This window comes from Carettochelys insculpta, chromosome 4, assembly GCF_033958435.1.
Source record: "Carettochelys insculpta isolate YL-2023 chromosome 4, ASM3395843v1, whole genome shotgun sequence".
Taxonomy (NCBI): domain Eukaryota; kingdom Metazoa; phylum Chordata; order Testudines; family Carettochelyidae; genus Carettochelys; species Carettochelys insculpta.
Window position 1 is genome coordinate 51,584,222 of NC_134140.1, and position 18,630 is coordinate 51,602,851.

At 42.5% G+C, this 18,630-nt stretch overlaps 2 protein-coding genes across 15 annotated transcripts in view; both read right to left on the reverse strand.

The window, feature by feature from the left end:
- The window catches only part of AASDH (aminoadipate-semialdehyde dehydrogenase), a 67,078-nt gene extending 65,621 nt beyond the window's left edge, over positions 1 to 1,457 (reverse strand). For all 14 annotated transcript variants that reach the window (XM_074992818.1, XM_074992817.1, XM_074992814.1 and 11 more), the window contains exon 1: positions 1,411 to 1,457. The gene's annotated coding sequence lies outside the window, so the exon portion shown is untranslated. The remainder of the gene's footprint in view (positions 1 to 1,410) is intronic.
- A 1,291-nt stretch (positions 1,458 to 2,748) lies between these two features.
- On the reverse strand, positions 2,749 to 18,104 carry PPAT (phosphoribosyl pyrophosphate amidotransferase). The gene is made up of 9 exons (XM_074992101.1): positions 17,901 to 18,104; positions 16,476 to 16,588; positions 16,208 to 16,353; positions 14,753 to 14,825; positions 11,197 to 11,348; positions 9,718 to 9,845; positions 6,318 to 6,539; positions 4,326 to 4,446; positions 2,749 to 2,924 (listed from the first exon to the last, which is right to left on the reverse strand). Exons 1-9 carry the CDS (start codon positions 18,102 to 18,104, stop codon positions 2,749 to 2,751), a joined length of 1,335 nt encoding a protein of 444 aa, XP_074848202.1.
- Between the last annotated feature and the right edge of the window lie 526 nt (positions 18,105 to 18,630).

Sequence of the window (18,630 nt, forward strand, 5' to 3'; positions counted from 1 at the left end):
ATCTCATGCACAGGCTTTGGGCCACTTAGCACCACTAAAGTGTCTTTTCACTTAACTAGATATTTTTACCAATATGGTAAAAGGAAAATTTCAGTTTCTTAAACCTACTATTACAAATAATAGCTGTGATCAAACTGAAAAGCTCTCTCAAGTTTAATGAGGAAAATGCTTCTGAAGTTCTTCAAGTTTGTTTTATTTGTGAATTTGACAGCACTTAGTTGTGTGTACTTATTTTGCAAGTTTATGGGGCTCTTATCTACAGGTAATGTTTCTGAAAAAAACAGAAAAGTGTTAATTTAAACCCACAAAAGCTGACAGGGGATAAGAAGGACATTACTGTTTATGAAACTATTAAAAATGTTGAGTTGGTATTGTCCTACTGAGAGAATATATTTTTGTAACCAAAGCCAAATTTCCAATTTAAATTATCATCACTTCATTTTGTTCATTTAAACCATTATTTTCCAAAGTAACATGTATCTCAGATTACTGGCTTGTGCACACATCTTAAACCAGAAAAAGTACATCTGGTCAGGCAAAAGTAACCAAGACATATAGAAACAATAAAATTTCTGACACAATCAGCATGGCTCATGACATCAAAACTATACTATAACAAATTAGAAACAGAGCTGGATTTAACTGAAACTGATGCATTTATTGAAACAAAAGCAGTTGATGTATGTATTGTAACAAATAGGCAGCCCTGTTAGTCAGTAGTCCTAACAAAACAAATAGCAGGCATGTAGCACTTTAAAGACTAATAAAATGTTATTAGGTGATGAGCTTTTGTGGGGCAAACCCTGGCAAGCTCATCACCTAATAAATTATTTTGTTAGTTTTTAAAGTGCTACATGACTGCTGTTTTATTTTGACTTATATAGTCCGTTTATTGCCAGACCTCAAAACATGACAACATGGTAAACGCATCTGTTCTGTCTGAGGGGGATGCCCAGGGCACGCAGACCTGGCTTGTTTGGCTCGAACCAGAGCAGGGCAGGGGGCGAACCTCACATGAAGCCAAACGCTGGAGCTGTCGTAGCCCCATGGGCCCCTGCAAACGAGAGCGACCAGGAGCAGGAAGCAGCGCGTCCCCACCGGCCCAGGGCCGCACGCTGCGCAGCGCTGCGGAGCTCTTCCTCTGGGCGACGCGCACGGCTGGCCCCGGTCGCTAAGGGAAGCCACCCCCTCGCCCAGCCAGTTCGTCTCACAGCTGGGGACGGGCACGCCAGGGACCAGCTTCTCACCCCGGTACCGTCTGAACCTGCCACCGGCCCGGCTGCCGCCCGCGCGCTGGGACCCCACAGCGCCTCCTGGACACACGCGGGGCACATGGCACCCAAGAGGGCGCGTGAGGGGAAAGAGGCGGGCTGACCCAGGGCCGGTTGCACCCCTCCGCCCCGCACCCACCTGGGCTCGCCATGCGGCGCAGCAGCCAAGCGCAAGCCGTGTGCCGAAGCCCGCCCCTGCGCGTGCAAGACGTGCCTGTGATTGGCTGAACTCCTTCCCTTTTGATTGGCTCTTGCTAGGCAGCTTCGGATTGGCCAATTGCTTTCAGAGCAGCGGAGTTCCGATTGGTTAGGAGTTTACAGGGTTTCGATTGGATGCAGAAAGACAGGCGTCTCGCCCCCCTGCCCCACCGCGCCCGAGATTTGCTTCCCTCCTCCCCGAGCACGCGCCCTTGGTTCCGCTCACCCCGGAGGTACAGGGCGCACCACTTGCTGCTAGCGGAATGAGCGACAGTGAGCCGCTCGGTGTAAATGGACAAGTGGCCCGCCGCCAGCAACTGATACTACCTCGCCCCTTGTCTCTGAAATCAGGGGTCACTCTTGCCCCTTTCCCACGTGACTGTGGGAAACATGGTCTTTTGTGCCTGCTGTTCAGCCACCAGGCCCTGCCTGCTGCCAGGAAAATGAGCCTTTCATCTAGGAAACCTCCACTTATTTCAGTCTGCAGCACAGGTTTAGTTTGTTGTATACCAGTAATAGTGTATATTACCTAAGAAAGGTTTAGGAATGGAATATAATCAACACGTTTTGTTTTTTAAAGAAGGCAACTTTGGTTATATGTATGTAGAGCAGAATTCCCTGGGGCTGGCAACCCCTGGTCTGTCGGCATTGCATGTACCTGGTCTGGGATGTGAACCAGCACTTTGATGTAAAGTCTTGGTCTGATCAAAAAAAAGAGGAGGGAACAGCATAAATGATTTTTATTGAGGAGTGAACAGGAGTCTCTTTTTGCTGAATAATAAATAATAATAATGATGATAATATAAAAGCAAACTTCACATTTTTCCTTGGCACAAATAGTGATTGATAATCAGAAATTATTTTGTATGGTCCATGAGCTGTGTTCCGAAATTAGTTTTTAAAATAACCTATCAATGTTGTGAATAAGCCTAAAAAGTACACCCACCTTTTTTGACAATATTACAACAAAAAACAGTTTATTTGGAACTTGCAAGTAATCCAAAAGATTGAATAGTTTTTAAATTACGGCCACAAGAAAAAAAAATATAATAAAAGGCACTATTGTGCATGATCTGATAGTTTATTTAGGTACTTACATTATATGATTTTCATCATCATAAACATTATAGAAAGTCTGCAAAGACATTTATAACAGCAAATAAACATCTCTAGCTTTAAGTGGATTGCTTAATGTAACCAAATGCTATCCACTGTTAGGTACAACATACTTTTCAATTCAAAAAACTACATTCAGCAGAGGTACTAGGGCATTAAAAAGTCACCATTCAAGCTCTACTGGGTATTCCCCAGTAAGACATGCTGTACAGTGGCCCATCTTTCCAGCACGAGACTTATTGGTTTTAAGGCTATTTTGACTTTCTTGCCTTACTTTGATGCTATCTTGCACAGATGATACCAACCCTTCCACAGAAAGATAAACCACACTGTCTGCTCCTAGAGGAAATAAGAATATGAAAAAAAACATTAAAAGCTACATTAGTATCAACAAAAAGGATCTCAATCATGTAGTCATATTATTAAAAGGGTTCTCCCTCTGTTGGCCATCTCCCCCTGCACAAAAAAGCAGATAAAAGAGGCTGTGTGGAAGTCACAATCACCTTGTCCTTTCTATATGATACTAAACTGAAGCAGGGTCCTTTGTCAACTAGAGAGGAGTTGGTGGTTCTGGTATGGAAAAGTCTGGACCCACAATGTTACTAATTTTGTTAAAACAGAAATTAAATCCAAGTTGTTCATTAAGACTCTGTGCTCAGTTCTATTTCAGGGAGACAATGTGCTATTATTCAAAGTTCTCCTTAGAAGCTGTCACAGGTGGCTTTTTCAATCTGTCTTTACTCCATCAACATGGCATCCATAATTTTTGTACTTCTTGCTGTATATGGCTATAATGCAGCAAACGGGTCATGTGAATGCTCTACCAGGAAGAGAGAGTTTTATCTTCTCATTGTACCACTTTTGTTAATTCCATTGTGAATGGATACTAAAGTATGAGCCTACAGAAAATTAATACTTGTGCCATCACAATTAGTGTGCTAGGGAAAAAGGCTTATTAAACGATTAGCCAGACTGAGCAATGCAGTCAATCTTAGGAAACAGTAAAAAATCTATATGCTTAGAAGTCTTCTGCCTAGTAAGTTCATAAAAATCACAGCAATATATGGTAACAGAAAACTCATTTACAAGCCATTACTGACCACTATTGCTATCTCATGATAAATACACATCTGTTATTTGCAATCACACGAATCACAATTTAGGTATCTGTTTTTTTTGTTTTTTTTTTGTTCTGAAGCAAATATTGCTTATCTTAAAGATTCTAAAGTGCACTGCATTTATTTTGTTTACACCTTAGTTTTAAAATGAGACACGTTCAGATCACAGAAGAAACACACAAATTCGACAAGTTCAGTTTTAAGTAAAGCCACCTTATTCAAAAATACAGTAAGACTATTTTATTATATCTGATTTTTACCACTACTCTGTCTTTTTCACCCTATCTTCCTGAAATTTTACATGCCCAGATGAACCCAGGTAAAGTTATTCTGGGAAGTTTGGAAAGAATCAAAACAAATGAAATTGTGAAGATACAGTATTTGAAAGTGTATAGGTACACTTTTAAAAAGTGATTTCAGTGCTCTATAAATTTAAAAGAAATATTAACTAAATCAGACAATGCAATATTAATGTTATCTAATGTGAGCAGTTCATTGAAAATTTTAGCAGAAGCTCAGTTTTCTCTGTTCTTTTAAGTCAGTTTTTCCAACTGAAAATTTATGATCATGTCTATTCCTCGTAAAAGAAAACTTTAAAAATGAATAAAATTATAGCAGTTACCTATGTATTTTGCAAGGTCATGAAATTCAGGTTTGTTGGCAATGAGTTCTTCTTTCGTTGGAATATTTATTCCCATGTAACAAGGAAATCTTATGGGAGGTGAAGCTACACGGATGTGCACCTGAAGGAAAAAGTATTTTTAATAACACATGATCAGTAAGAGTCATTGCTCTTTCTTAACATTATCACCAGCACAAAACCCCAATGCTGTAAGATGAGCAGAACAGGCAGAAAGCTGCCTCTGCTTGGAGCACCATTAATCTGGCTCTCAATCTACATAAGGATGCACTGTGTGCATCACATTGCAGGATCATGGTCTTGGGGTCTCTCTAGACTCCAAGATAATAATATTGGTAAACAGATTTAAGACGTAACATTATTAAAAGCCTTTAAAGTGGCTCCTAATTTCAAAATAAAGCTTTTATCTATTTGTATTAAAATAGATTTTATTTAAAATAATCATGAGTAATCCAACTGAAGTGAATGGGGCTACTCACAGTAATAAAAATAAGCAGATGTGTAAATATTCACAGGCTCTGTGCCTAGATCATGTCTACTCACTAAGGCTATGTCTAGACTAGAGGGCTTTGTCAGCAAAACAGCTGTTTTGTCAATAAAATCCACAGAATGTCTAGATTGTCAGTAAGTCGACGGAATGCAGCACTTTTGTCAACAGCTGTACCCCACTCATCACAAGGGAGAATGCCTCGGTCAACAGAGATCTGTCAACAAAAAGCTGGTCTGGGCTTTTCGGGGCGGGGGGGGGGGGGGTCGGTCATCTCCTATTGAGAGAAAGGACTTCCGAGAAACCACACAACCCTGTCTGCTATGCTTCTGGTTGGTTGTTTTGCCAATAGAGCTTCTAGGCAGCTGGGATGCTCTCTATCAACAGAGAAGATCGCTCTTACAATCTGCCCTCCAGCCTGGCTACAATCTGTTGACAAAAGTTTTGTCAGAAGATACCTTCCGACAAAAAATTCTGCCGACAATTCCCTTTAGACATAGCCTGACAGTTTGGTTATATAAAGCACATTTGCTTCTGTGACACAGACCGGCATGTTGATTCACATATGAAGTAAGAGAAAGTAAACTAGAAGCAATATTTTACTTGAGATAAAGTGACCATCCATCCCATTTTTCCCAGGACAGTCCCTTACTTAAGCTGTCTCACAGGCTCCCTGACTTTAAGAAAATAGGCAAATTTTTCCTGTATTTTGCAGGTCTCTTGTTTCTTGATGACTTGGTGTCTCGGGGTGCAACCCCCATTGCCAGAGAGCTCCTTCAGGGGCAGCTGTCCTGTTGCCCGGTGCCCTGTGCCTTCTGGCAGAAGCAGCTCCTGCTGCAGGGGAACTTCTCTGTGGGGCAGCTGTCCCACTCCCCAGCATCCCATGATGGCAACCTGCCACTGCTGGAGAGCTCTGCCATGGAGCGTCCTGTCTCTAGGGAAGACAGCTCCTGCTGCCAGGGATCCCCTCCATGAGCAAATGCCCTGTTCCCCAGCATCCACACCAACTGATTTTTAGATAAAACTTTCTTGATTTGTCAGTTACATCATAGGCCACACCCACACTACTACAGTTGTTGGTGTAATTCTTTATTGCTGGGGGGGGTTTCCCCACACCCATAGCAATGTAAGCTACACCAACAGCTGCATTGGTACATGCTAGTGAATCAGTATAGCTGTGCCATTACCAACTGGCTAGGGTAGACACACATTTAGTTTAAAATAGAGCAGTGTCCCTTGTTTTATTGCCCCTGCATTGGAGTACTTCTTAATACAGATTTCCATAAGATAAAGGCATCGCACAATAACTTTTTCACTTTTGCTACATATTATTGGGTGGTTGCTTTCTTTGGATTTTCTTGTTCTCCTTCTACTACACCTTGTACACACACAAAGGAAAATGTATGAGGTGCAACTGAAACAGCCAACTTGTATTTATATCAAATTTCACTGTACATGTGTTTCACAACTGATGAAAGTCACCTTACCTCCTTAGCACCAGATTCCCTGAGCAGCTTTATTATGGGGGATATGGTATTGCCCCGCACAATAGAATCATCGACAAGCACAACTCTTTTGCCTTTAAAGTTGTCAGACAGGACTCCAAATTTCTTTGCCACTCCAAGCTGTCTTAACCGCATATTTGGCTGAATAAAAGTTCTACCTACATATCGATTTTTACAGAGTACTTCAACGTATGGCAGCCCACTCTACAAGAAAAAGACAGGCATACACATAGTTAAATAAAATAAATGCATTAAAAATGAGGATTAGGATTGTAACAGTTTTAAAGATTTTCTAACATGAGCCACACATTAGGGCTAATCGAAGACCTTTAGCAAAGCCAATGTAGCAGTATCAGCAAGAAGCCTTAGTAGGGACAAACAACTTACGTTTAAAACTATTCTTGCACTGGGGCAGCATACCACAATATGAAGCTTGGTTCACATAAAGCCCACATACAGTATTTGACAAGAGGAAATAGCAACAAAACCCCTTACCTATCTTCTGTAACTCTTGCATTTCAAGATGTGTTGGTCATGTACCTTCTATTCTAGACGCATATGCATCCATGTGCTCTGTCAGAGGATTTTTCCTTATGGGTATCTGTAAAATCGGCTGTGGCGCCCTCTGGCGTGCCACACTCATGCATCGGTATATCAGGGCAAGCCCATGCCCTCAGTTCCTTCTTGCTGGCATTTCCAAACAAAGGGGCAGGCAGGTGGATAATCGAATGCTAATGAGTAATGCATCTTGAGGAACATCAGTTAAAGGTACATAATCTTTTTTCCCTGTTTGGGGTGCTTGTTCATGTTAATTCCATTACAGGTGACCCACAGGCAGCATCCCTGGAGGTAGGCTCAATATTCATGCTTGTACGGCTTGCAGCATTGCTCTACTAAAGTCAGCGGTGAGTTGAGCTCATAGGGTAAGCACGAAGTGGGATGTGGACGTGTGAACAGATGACCAGCTAGTGGCTCTGCAGATAACCTGAGTGGACCCCTGGCTGAGGAAGGCTGCTGCTGAGGCCTGCATTCTAGTTGAGTGCATGGTGACAGCTGCTGGCGGAGACACCTGCACCTGATCACAGATGGATGCAGGCAGTGATCCAAGATGAAATCCTTTGGGTGGGCACCTGACGACCTTCCATGCTATATGCTACTGGGGCAAAATGAGACACTTCTGCTGAGGTGACCTACAAAAATATCCCTTGTTCAAGGAAGGCATGCTGTCAGGTGATGAATGATATGCTGCACACAGAAGTCCCAGAGCCAGAGGGCTTCATGATGACCTACCTCTGCCTTGTTTGTTTATATAAAGCATTGTGGCAGTGTGGTTGGTTGTGACTTGAACTGACTTGCCTTGCAACTGGGACTGAAAAGCGTGGCATCCCAGGTGGACCTCCCAGAGCTCCCTGACCTTTAAGGGTAAGGAGCAATCAACCCCTGACCAGCAGTCCTGTGTACTGAGCCCAGCCAGGTGGGCTCCCCTGCCCAGGTGTAAGGCATGAGCTACTAGACTCAGTAACAAGGGACCAAAGGGAATTCCATGGAAGATCAATGCAGAGTCCAGCCACCAGACCAGGGACACCCAAATATGGTCTGGCACTTGGGATACCAGGTCCTGCTTGTGGGAATGTGGACTGATGCCAACCATGCTTGCAGCAGTCAGAAATGGAAGCAGGCACAGTGAGTCATGCAACTACAGGCTGCAATATTACCTAACAACATCAGGAGTGGGTCTTGAGGAATTACAATCTCTCACACCAGAAATTAATGTCCAATATGGCTCAGACACAGGACTCCAAGAGGAATGCTCTTGCCCATATGGAGTTGAGAACTTCCCCCAAATGAACTTATTTGTTGCACTAGCACAAGGGAGGTTAACTTCTTTTCGTTCATTAATGGGTCCAAGTTGTGGCCTGTGGCTCACATCCGATTGAGGCTACTTTGCAGAAGTTCCTGCAATCAGCCCTTGATGAGACAATAGAAAATGATAGACCTGGAACCCCTAGTGTCCCAGGTAAGCAAGATACTGGGGCCAGGCATTTTGTAAAGACCCAAGGGACCATGGACAGGCCAGAGGGAGGCATTGTGAACTGGAAATGACACTGGCCCACCACAAAGCAAAAGAACTGTCTGTGTCTTGGGAAGATAGAGATGTGAAAATAAGCGTCACTTAGTCAAGAATAGCATGCCAATGTCCAAGATCTCAGGGAGGAAAGGATGGAAGCCAAGAATATCATGTGAAACTTCAGTTTAAGACATTGCAGGTACATCCTTTTGCTCTCAGAATCAGGGAGCAGCATGAATAAAACCCTTTCCTCCTCGTTTCCTCTAAACTTCCTCCAGTGCCCCAAGTTGCATTAGGCTGATGAACGAAGAGTTGTTTGTGAGAAGGGTCCCTGAAGACGGATACACGAGAGAACGAAAGAGCGTGTGTGTATGGGTGGGGCCCAATGACAAGATATCAAAACAGCCAACAGTCCAAGGTAACCCTTGACCAGGCCAAATAGAAAGGATGGAGATGGTTGAGAAAAAATGTGGAGCAAACCTAGGGAGGCGACTGATAAGATGCTCTTGAGCACACCCTCAAAATGAGTGCTTCTGGCTCCTGTGGAGTTTTGCTAGGCCAAGCTGTACCAATGAGAGGTAGGATGAAGGGCAGCCGGGGCTGAAACGGTTGACAAGGCTGCCACTGCCTTAGCAGTGGGGGTGATGGGAACAGTTATACAGTGAATGGAGAGTGATGTGAGCGTCCTTTAGGCCATGTTGCCTCCTATCTGTCCGGTCCTGGGATGAAAGTTTTAACAGATGCCACACTTCTCTGATGTGGGATTTCCCCCAGGCACTTCAAACAACTGCCATGCAGGTCATTATCAGGCACAGGCCTACTGCAGTCTGAGCAGAGCTTAAAGCCCAGAAACCAGGGCATGTTCCACCTGCGGCAAAGTCACTCCCAGAACACTGATTTGCCCAATTACTTTATGTACTAAATAAAACTACTATAAACATTTATAGCTAAAGCACAAAGCTGAATAAGAGGGAAAACAAACACCAACCGCTTACAAAGCAAGGGGAAGAGGAGCTCTGAATAACCACCCTTTGTATAAGAAAGAAATGAGAAGGCATAAGGTTGGTGTCTGATATACTGACACACGAGCCTGCCATTCTAGAGGGCACTGCAGCCAACCGTACTGCTACGGCAAAAAAACAAGTCTCCCATGACTGTTCACATGGCAACAAACATCTAGAATGGAACTGACATAAGCACAGACTGGAAGAACTATCTTTATGGTAAAGGAGAGTCTGGAGTATTTCACAGAAAGTTAGAAATAGATGGAGCATGGTGGGGGAATCAACATTAAAAATAATCCATCTAGGTTACCTTTTGTGAATAACCTAGTGCTGCTGGTGTTGCAGATTCTGGTACTGTGCTAACCAAGTCTGCTTCTGCCGGTGCTTCAACAGCAAGCTGCTGGCCACATCTTTTCCTTACTGAATACACCATTTGACCTATGGGCATTGAGATAACTGTTTTCATTCACAGAATTACGATTTAGCTGTCGGCTTGCACATTACAGGAAATTTTAAGCATAATTATTTGACAAGAGGAGGACTCAGAGTAATAAGAAATATTTAACATCACAAATCACCTTACACCTTTCATTTCCTCCAAGAATACCCATGTTGCTTTCCATCTTTCAATGACGATCAAATCCTGCATGCTTTATTCAGGTTGTTAGTCCCACTGACAACCACGGAACTAGCCACATAAGCAGGACACACACACAATTTAAACCTCATTTTTTATTCTCTTCATATTCTGCTTTTGTAGCTTAAACACAAGCACTGAACAGAAGCCTGTTCAAGCAGAGCTTTGCCATGCTAGTGATCATAGGACAAGGCTGATTAATCATTGTACAAAGAACTCTTACAGAACTGAAAGTTTAGTTAAAAAGCACCACCCACAGGAATGGCTGCTTCTAGTAAGGAAAGACAAGATAAGCCACACTGCAAATGCTTTAATAAGTCCTAAGTATTTTTAAAAATGTTTTCTAAAATGAAACAGTATCTTATATATTCATCAATTTTAAGGCCAGAAGGGAGCACTAGTTTATCGAGTCAGACCTCTTGAGTAACAGCGGCCCCAGAATTTCATCTGGTCACCTCACTATTGAACTCAATAACTTATTTTTGTTTATAGCATATCTTCCAGAAAGGCATCCAATGCTGATTCAAGGATATCAAGAGATGTAGAAATCCATCACTTCCATTAGTAGTTTCTTTCACTGCTTAGTCAATCTGACTTTAAAAAAAGTGCACCTAATTTCTAAATTCAGTTTGTTGGGCTTTGACTTGCAGCCACTGGATCTTGTAATGCCTTTTTCTGATAGATTAAGATGACCTTTAGTTCCCAGTTTTCTCCCCCAAAAAGGTATTTATACATAGTATACCAAGTCGCTTCTCAATCTTCATTCAAAAAGTTAAACAGATTTAGCACCTTTAGCCTCTCACTGCAAAGCCTTTACTTCCAGCCGCTGAATAATTTGTCGTTTTTCTCCACACCTTTTCCAGCTCTTCAGCACCCTTTTTAAAATGTGGTCACCAGAACTGGACACGGTATTCTAACACTGGGCTCATCAATGATCTATACAGAGATAAAAAAATCTCTTCCTTCCTTCTACTCACCAATTCTGCTTATATATATCTGTATTAGCTCCTTTTTCCACACAGCATTGCAGTGTGAGTTCTACATTAAGCTTCTTGTGCACTACGACCCCTCAATTGTGTCACTGCTTTCCAGCATACAGTCCACCATATCAATATGTCCTCATTCTGTGGTCACTAAAACTTATCTTCATACCTTCAAAGATGCTGTCAGGCCTTGCAAAATATACATATTCAAAGATACAGAATGCTGATGGATCTCCTTCAGGTCTTGGTACAATATCCAGTGTTTGGACATCATATCTGGATATCTTCACAATCTCCCCAGGGAGGACTTCACGATAATACCTTGAAGAGATATTTTCTGTTTTCAGACGTTTCCATACACCCACATTAGTTTTAGAATATCAACAGAATTGGCTGATTTAAACAGAACATGGCTTTCTGCTATTCAGCCATCACAAAATACTAGATTATTTCAAAGCTGACCCTTCGGCTCCAAGAACTGAACCTGGCCCACAAGAACAGTAACACCAGCAGTGTGTATTACCAACTGAAAATGGTAAAATTCCATTCTTAGCATTTAAAGGTTAAGGCCATCCTCCCTCTACATGAAACAGTCAACAAGATGTTTAACTGAGACTAATATGCATACAGTATTTAGAAATTTAAGACAGAATCAAGACCTTGTCATCATGAGATCAGAAAACTGGCTATTAATTTAGTTTTGACTAGCAACACAATCATGCCATGAAATCAAAATGATCTGGAGTGAATAATGTAGTCATAGAAGCTGTCACAGCAGTCAGTAAATAGGATCTTGTCTGAGTATCAAAATGTAAGGAGAAACTGTGGCTGCATCTACAGTAGCCAGCTACTTCGAAGTAGCTGGCACAATGCCGAAATAGCATGCGTTGTGTCTACACGCACCGTATGCTATTTCGATGTTGAAATCGCTATTCCCATCCAAAGATGGGAATAGCGCCCTACTTTGACATTCAACGTCAAAGCAGGGCATGTGCAGAAGATCCGTGTCCCACTACTTCAAAATAGCGCAGTCCTCCATGGCAGCCACCAGCTGAGGGGTTGAGAGATGCTCTGTCCAGCCCCTGCAGGGCTCTACGGTCACCACGTGCAGCAGCCCTTAGCCCAGGGCTTCTGGCTGCTGCTGCAGCTGGGGGTCCATGCTGTGTGCACAGGGTCTACAACCAGTTGTCGGCTCTGGGAATCTTCTGCTGTGCAGGCCGAGTGTGTCTGGGAGGGGCCCTTTAAGGTAGCAGCTTGGGGCTTTGCTGGCCCCTTACTTTGATGGGGAGCACTTGTGCATGTGGACACTCCGCATTTCCTTCTGGGGCGACTCCTTTCGACGTTCTCCATCGCTACTTCGATGTTGAACGTCGATGGCACCAGCCCTGGAGGACGTGTAGACGATACACGTCGAAGTAGTCTATTTCCATGTCCTTACTTTGAAACAGGCTACTTCGGCATCGTGTACTAGTGTAGACGTAGCCTACGTATTCCTGGAAGGCAGCTACAAAATGAGTAAGGGCAGGATCATTGGAATACAGGTCGGATGGCCACATATATTGTATATTTGCATAATTAGAACAGAGATTGAAACTGGAGACAATAAAAAATAAAAATCTCAGGCTGCATTAAATATATGCCTAAACCTTTTATGGCTCCTATTAGCTGATTTTCCAATAAACACTGCTGGTGAGATTCTGCATCACTGTACGTGAACAGAATTCACGTCCAGCAAAGAAAGGCTGAAGTTCCACCTTAGACCCACCAGAGGCCACTGTAGCACCAGAACAGACAGCAAACAGCTATGTTCATCTTGCCAGTAGCACAGAGGTGGGGAACCTTTTGGGGCTGGGGGCCACTGACATGCAGAAAGAAAAAACAATCAGTCAATCAAGGTCCACATGCAAGTGAGAAGCAAAAAGAAAGAAAACCCTCTCTCACAGATGTGGCCCCAACTGAGGCTGGTCGATTTTGTAAGGCCCCCCTAGGCTCCTGAGTGTAGACGAAAATGAGTTCACTGGATGGAAGGTGGCTGCTGGAAAGTGGGCTGGAGAGGATACAGGGTCTAGGCAGGAGTGGAGTCTAGAGGGGAATTCAGTGTTCCCTGTAAGCTGAACCCTGGGGTGGAGACCCAGGAGAAACTTAGGCACCACCCAGTTGATTAGCAGAGTACCCACAGTCACCTACAGCCAGCAGCATGTGTTTGTATTGGTGGTGCACATCCACACACAAAATTTATTCTGCCCATGGATGGGAAAAATTAAAGGCAACACTGGGTTGGGAGGGTTGCAGGAGCGTGCTGGGACTGTGGTCTGGAAGCGTGGGTGTTAGAGCAGGGTGAGAGGTCTGGGTGGAAGGTTGTGGGAGTGTGCTGAGGGGGTACAGAATTTGGAAGGGGGGCAGGTGGAGGGTAGGTGGTAAGTCTAAAAAGGAGGGGACAGGAGGTGGGGGCACTAACCTGATGCAGCTGGGGGCAAGGGCACACATCACTCAACATGGCCCTGCACTCTTTGGGGAAGGTAGCCACCAGCACCACCCCCCACCCCTCCCATAAGCCGGGGGGTGGGGAAGGGGCACAGTGGTACCTGCACAGAGCGCTTTCCTGTAGCAAACAACGATATTTTCCCCCCACCTGGCAGAGCCCATGGGCAGGCCCCTGCTTGTCCATACCTCCCCACCGTCCCCCCTCGCCAGTGAAACAAGCTGGCTGACACAGGCACTTCATCTGTGGAGTCCCCTAAGTGGGGAGAGAGGGGCACAGTGGGGGAGTCCAAGCCTCGTGGGCCTGATCTAGTCCATGGGTTCCCCCACCTATGCTGTAGAGCAATGACGGAACTGAAAATGGGGCAGCTGGCCAGGGGGCGGGTGGGTGTGTCAAACTGGGAATCAAAAGGGCTTTGGGGGTGGGGGAGACAGAGTGCAGACATACTGTGGTATGTGCTCAGGAGCTCGTGGGGTGACATCACTGACCCAGGAACCGAATGGGAGCGGTTCTGCAGGGTCCCATGGGGACAAAGTAGGGATGGGTTATGTGGGGATTAGGCCAAATGTGCCTGCCTGGATGGGAAAGGCTTGGGGGTTAGCCAGAGACTGCATGGGGGATCCTTACCAACTCCATCACAACCTCTCCCTTCTCCCTCCTGACACCCCCCACCCCAAAAGAAAAAAAAAAAAAATCCAGTTCCATACTACTTCACCCCACCCCGACAACCCTCCAGCTTTACGCCCAGGCTTCTTCCTTCTCCCTCAGCTTCTTTGTTACTCTTAATTTTTGCCGAGCCCATGCACTCCTTCTGAGGGATACAGGAAATATGTTTCTGCATTGTAGTTTAAATTAATTACTCAAAATCCTGTATTTATGTTGTTATAGTAAGGAATCTATTTGTCAAAAAACAAATTACCTGAATCTTTTATTGTGCATATTGTTAGACTTATCTGCTGACTGATACTTTGAAATAAAATTACCAAAATAATTGAAACTGGCATGATTATATTGTGTTTTGGTAAAATATGCAATATACAGTCAGAGTCTGCCTCACAGATGACTTCTGGATATGCTGTTACTATATTTATTTAAATCCATAAAGCGACAGATTGAATCTTTTACAGCATATGCAAATACTAACAGTGAAACAGATTGCAATAGCCAATGTATTACTTTTATTGCTTTGTAAAAATAACTGTTTAAAGCATTTACAGATTATTTCATATATGAAGAAACTTACTGTGCACCAATAGATAAAAAGCTGCAGGATTCAGAGGAGACCACCCATCCTTCTGTTTCACTGTTTTTCTTCCCTGTAACAAAGTTTTCAATTACAGTTACATTATCTTCACTGTCCTTGGAACTATCATCACTGAACATTTTAAATTTCTGCAGCCTGTTACATTTTATAATCATGAACTCAGGCAAGTCAAACAGTTATGATTTCTGACTAGAAAGTTTGTAATCAAAACCTGCTGTGCTTTCTTGAAAGCCGTTCTTTGAAAACTTTGTATTAACTTGTCCTTGAGAGATTAGAAGGGACAAAATTTCACACGGTCACTGTTCACATGGAGGACAAGTCAGATGAATTAAATTCCTTATCTATGTATGACTCCCCTTCCTCATGACTCCATCTCAGGAGATTTTTGGGGTCCTGAACTAGAGTTTACACATGGTTTTGGTTAGATGAGAAATTCCTTATTCTCTGTATATTAAGCAGTTGCTCCAATGCTAGGAAGAGCTCATTGAGAATCCTCCTCACTTTGAGCACAAATCAAAGATAGGCAAATGAAAGGGAACAGACATATCAATGATGCAACAGGATACAAAACACATGACTATTATGAACATTTGCTAATATGTGGCTCTTAGAAAATTCTCACACACAACCCCTCATGTCCCATCTATTTCTCTGGGCAAAGAATGAATTTATCCATTTTTTCCTGCAGTTGAAAATGTCAAGTTCAGTTCCCATATCTTATGGCACAGCGGTCTTGTAAAGTTTTTCCTTTTAAAATCTCTCAGGGCACTGAGATGGAAAGGTATGTACAATTCTCTGTTGGGGTTATCATCTACAAATGACCCTATTTTATTGCAACCCAGAAAATTTTGGTGTGCAAAAACATGAAGAGCCTTTATTCAAATTCACATATTTGGGTTTTTACATTTTAAGCCCTTGTCATAAATCCGGGCAAGTGGATTTCTCAGCTTCTCCAACAAGAATCCCCAAAAAAAAAAAAGAAAAACCTTTTTCCTTCAATAAAAACAAACAAGTGCCAGTAGTCCATACACTCACAAGCAACTCTACAACACAAGTAGGCTGAGTATCTGGCCATCTCCACCTTCCCCCAACTCCAAGGAAGGCAGGAAAAAAATCTCTCTCTCCAATTATCTCTGCTGCAGCTGGGCTGCCTCTCCCTGCTGCTGCCGCAATGAGAGAAGAAGGGTTTATTCTTGTCAAAAGATAAGGGATGCTTCTGATTTCCTTAAAATCTGATCCAACCATCAAGATACATTTTATAAAAATCAACCAATATTTGCCCAGTTTTCAAAGAGAGCAATGTTTTAAAGGAAGTCTTTCAAATACACAAATGTAGACTTGGATTTTCCCATCAAGTGCAAATGTATTATTTATATTGCTTTGTAAATGTAAACACATTGATGGCTGGTTACCCAGCCTTTACACAGGATTTACCTTTTCCAGTCATATTGCCTACTGAAATGAGACGACCGATGCAGAGTGGACGATTCCCATAGGGATCACGTATTGCATAGATTATGTCTTTATGCATCATTAGTAGTGAATAAGATGTAGGGGTTTCATTCATTAAGTTTTTTATTCTGAAATGAGATTAAGAAAATACAATGGTATGTTACAGATGGCTGTGTTCTGTTACTTACTACCACTGTATTTTACACTCAGACAATATTCTTTTTTCTATTCCAAGGCCTTATCCACTTACCTTGCCACCCAGTCTGGGGTATCATCATCTTCCAGTGGAGGTGTAAATGCCAGCAGCTGAGTGATCAGTTCGCTGTCAGAACTGGTTGACAGTCCCACACCATGTCTCATCAGCTTTTTGTTTTTAAAAAGAGAAAAATATAGTATTATCAGTCCATGAAACCAATGCATCATTTTTAGTTTATCAGAAGTTATGTACCCATGTTTTAACACAGGAGCCACCAAGAACCCAAACCACATGGTATATACTTTTGTGCAAAAAGCTGGTGCACAAAATGGGCTCATTTAAAAACGGCACTCTGAACTGCACCCCTCGCCCTTCTTTCCATTATTTTGCTGTACCAGTGAGTAAAGTTCTCACACACTAACGTTTACAATGCTAATCGGGGTCTAGTGGTTGTCACCTTCTCACTGCTACTTACACATGGTGAACTGAAGCAGGGCACTGAAAACAGGTGAAGAAAGGAAGCAAAAGTAAACAGCAAAAGAAGTGACTGAAGAGAGAGTAATTACGAAGAGGAGGAGAACCCAACAATCCAAGATGCGGTAGACTGAATCTGATCCATGCCCCTCTAGTCTCGTGTGCTCAACACAAAGTGCATCTAAGGAAGATGAGAACCTGCTTGTCATGCCTGTTCTGTGGTTTATACAGGAGGGTCCTTGCCTAAACTCTGTAGGTCGTCATATCCTAAAGAATGAGGCTGGCTCCCATTTCTTGCCATTACCACATTTATAGCAAAGCTTGATCATAACCCATCATTTTCAAGGCAGTTACAGTATTTGACTTAACATATTCTTGCAGCAACAACGACATCTGCAGATTGACAACATTATCTGAATATAGTACCATTACTTTCAGCAGGTCAAATGTTAAAATTCTTTGATGTAGTTGTATGTTCCCGTGTCCTTTGAACAGGGTTAAAAAAGCAGCATTTGTGAGGGTTTAAATTCTGTTCTGCAATACGTCCCCTTCCTTATTTACAGGCTACAATAACTTTTGACTAACACTATGTATTAATATTTTCCATTACCTTTTTTCAATTTCCACTACAGATTTCTCAAAGTGATGACATATCAGTATTTGGTATTTTCTAACTCATCCTCTCTTTTCTCTAATGGTTGTTATGCAATGAGCAGATCCAAACTGAGCTAATTTTAACTGTACCTGGGCTTAGTTGTTTTATCTGAGCTACATTAATAACATTAAAAAAACAGACTATCCCCAATGGGAATTACAAATTAAAACTTTGTTTTTCAGTGCACTGCCCAATTAATTTACTTTGGAGTATGGACTTCCTCACCATTCTCCTTAGTTTTCAACAAACTAAGGGACTGTGTGTCAGCTATGAGATGAGACCAATTTTCTGCTCATTTTTGCCTCTTACTCACAATAAACGATACTGGGAAACCCAGGATTAATTCCTACCTTTCTTCTGAGTTGTTTGGCATTTATTAATTCACCATTGTGTGCCACAGCAATCTTCCCATGAAGAGTTTCTACAACAAAAGGTTGGCAGTTCTCCAATTCAGAGATGCCTGAAGTGGAGTACCTGGTGTGACCAATTCCGAGGTTTGAAACATACAGCTTCTTCAGATTGTCTTCACTGAACACATGGTTAATAAGACCCATCCCCTGGCAGGGAAAAAAACAAACAAACCAAAAAACCTCCTAAATATTGTTTCCAGCAACACCATCATTTGCCAGCACTTTAAGAGAAAAACAAACAAAATGAAAAAGGGAAGGGAAAGAAAAAAGAAATGCTTACCTCTACAGAGACAAGACAGATAGGCAAGTCACAAGAAATGGGAACTATATATGTAGTGGCCCTGGGGGGGAAAACTGGTTACACCAGGATAATACACAAAATAGGTAGGGGAGGAGGAGATTCTTTGACGCATACTTTGTTTTTAGACAGACTTTCTCCAGTTAGCATTCAATAAGAAAACATGCTTTGAAAAACACTAGCAGAACAACATTTGGGGATACTGTATTTATATCCAAATTTAATTTAAAGTGCTCAACTAGCTTTGTTTTTTATTGTGACTTTAAATTTTAAAACCTGGACTACATTAATTCTGTAATGTTATTTAGAGAGACTACTCCAAAAACAAAAGTATTTCGATACCATATATTTGTATTTTCTTACAGAGAAATG

Excerpts from the sequence above, each read along its gene's own strand:
- PPAT (XM_074992101.1), bottom strand. The coding sequence starts at position 18,104 with ATGGGTCTTATTAACCATGTGTTCAGTGAAGACAATCTGAAGAAGCTG. Across the intron at positions 16,354-16,475 it reads ACCCCAGACTGGGTGGCAAG|AATAAAAAACTTAATGAATG; the intron begins GTAAGTGGATAA and ends ATCTCATTTCAG. Across the intron at positions 6,540-9,717 it reads CACTAGGTTATTCACAAAAG|AGTGGGCTGCCATACGTTGA; the intron begins GTAACCTAGATG and ends TTTTTCTTGTAG.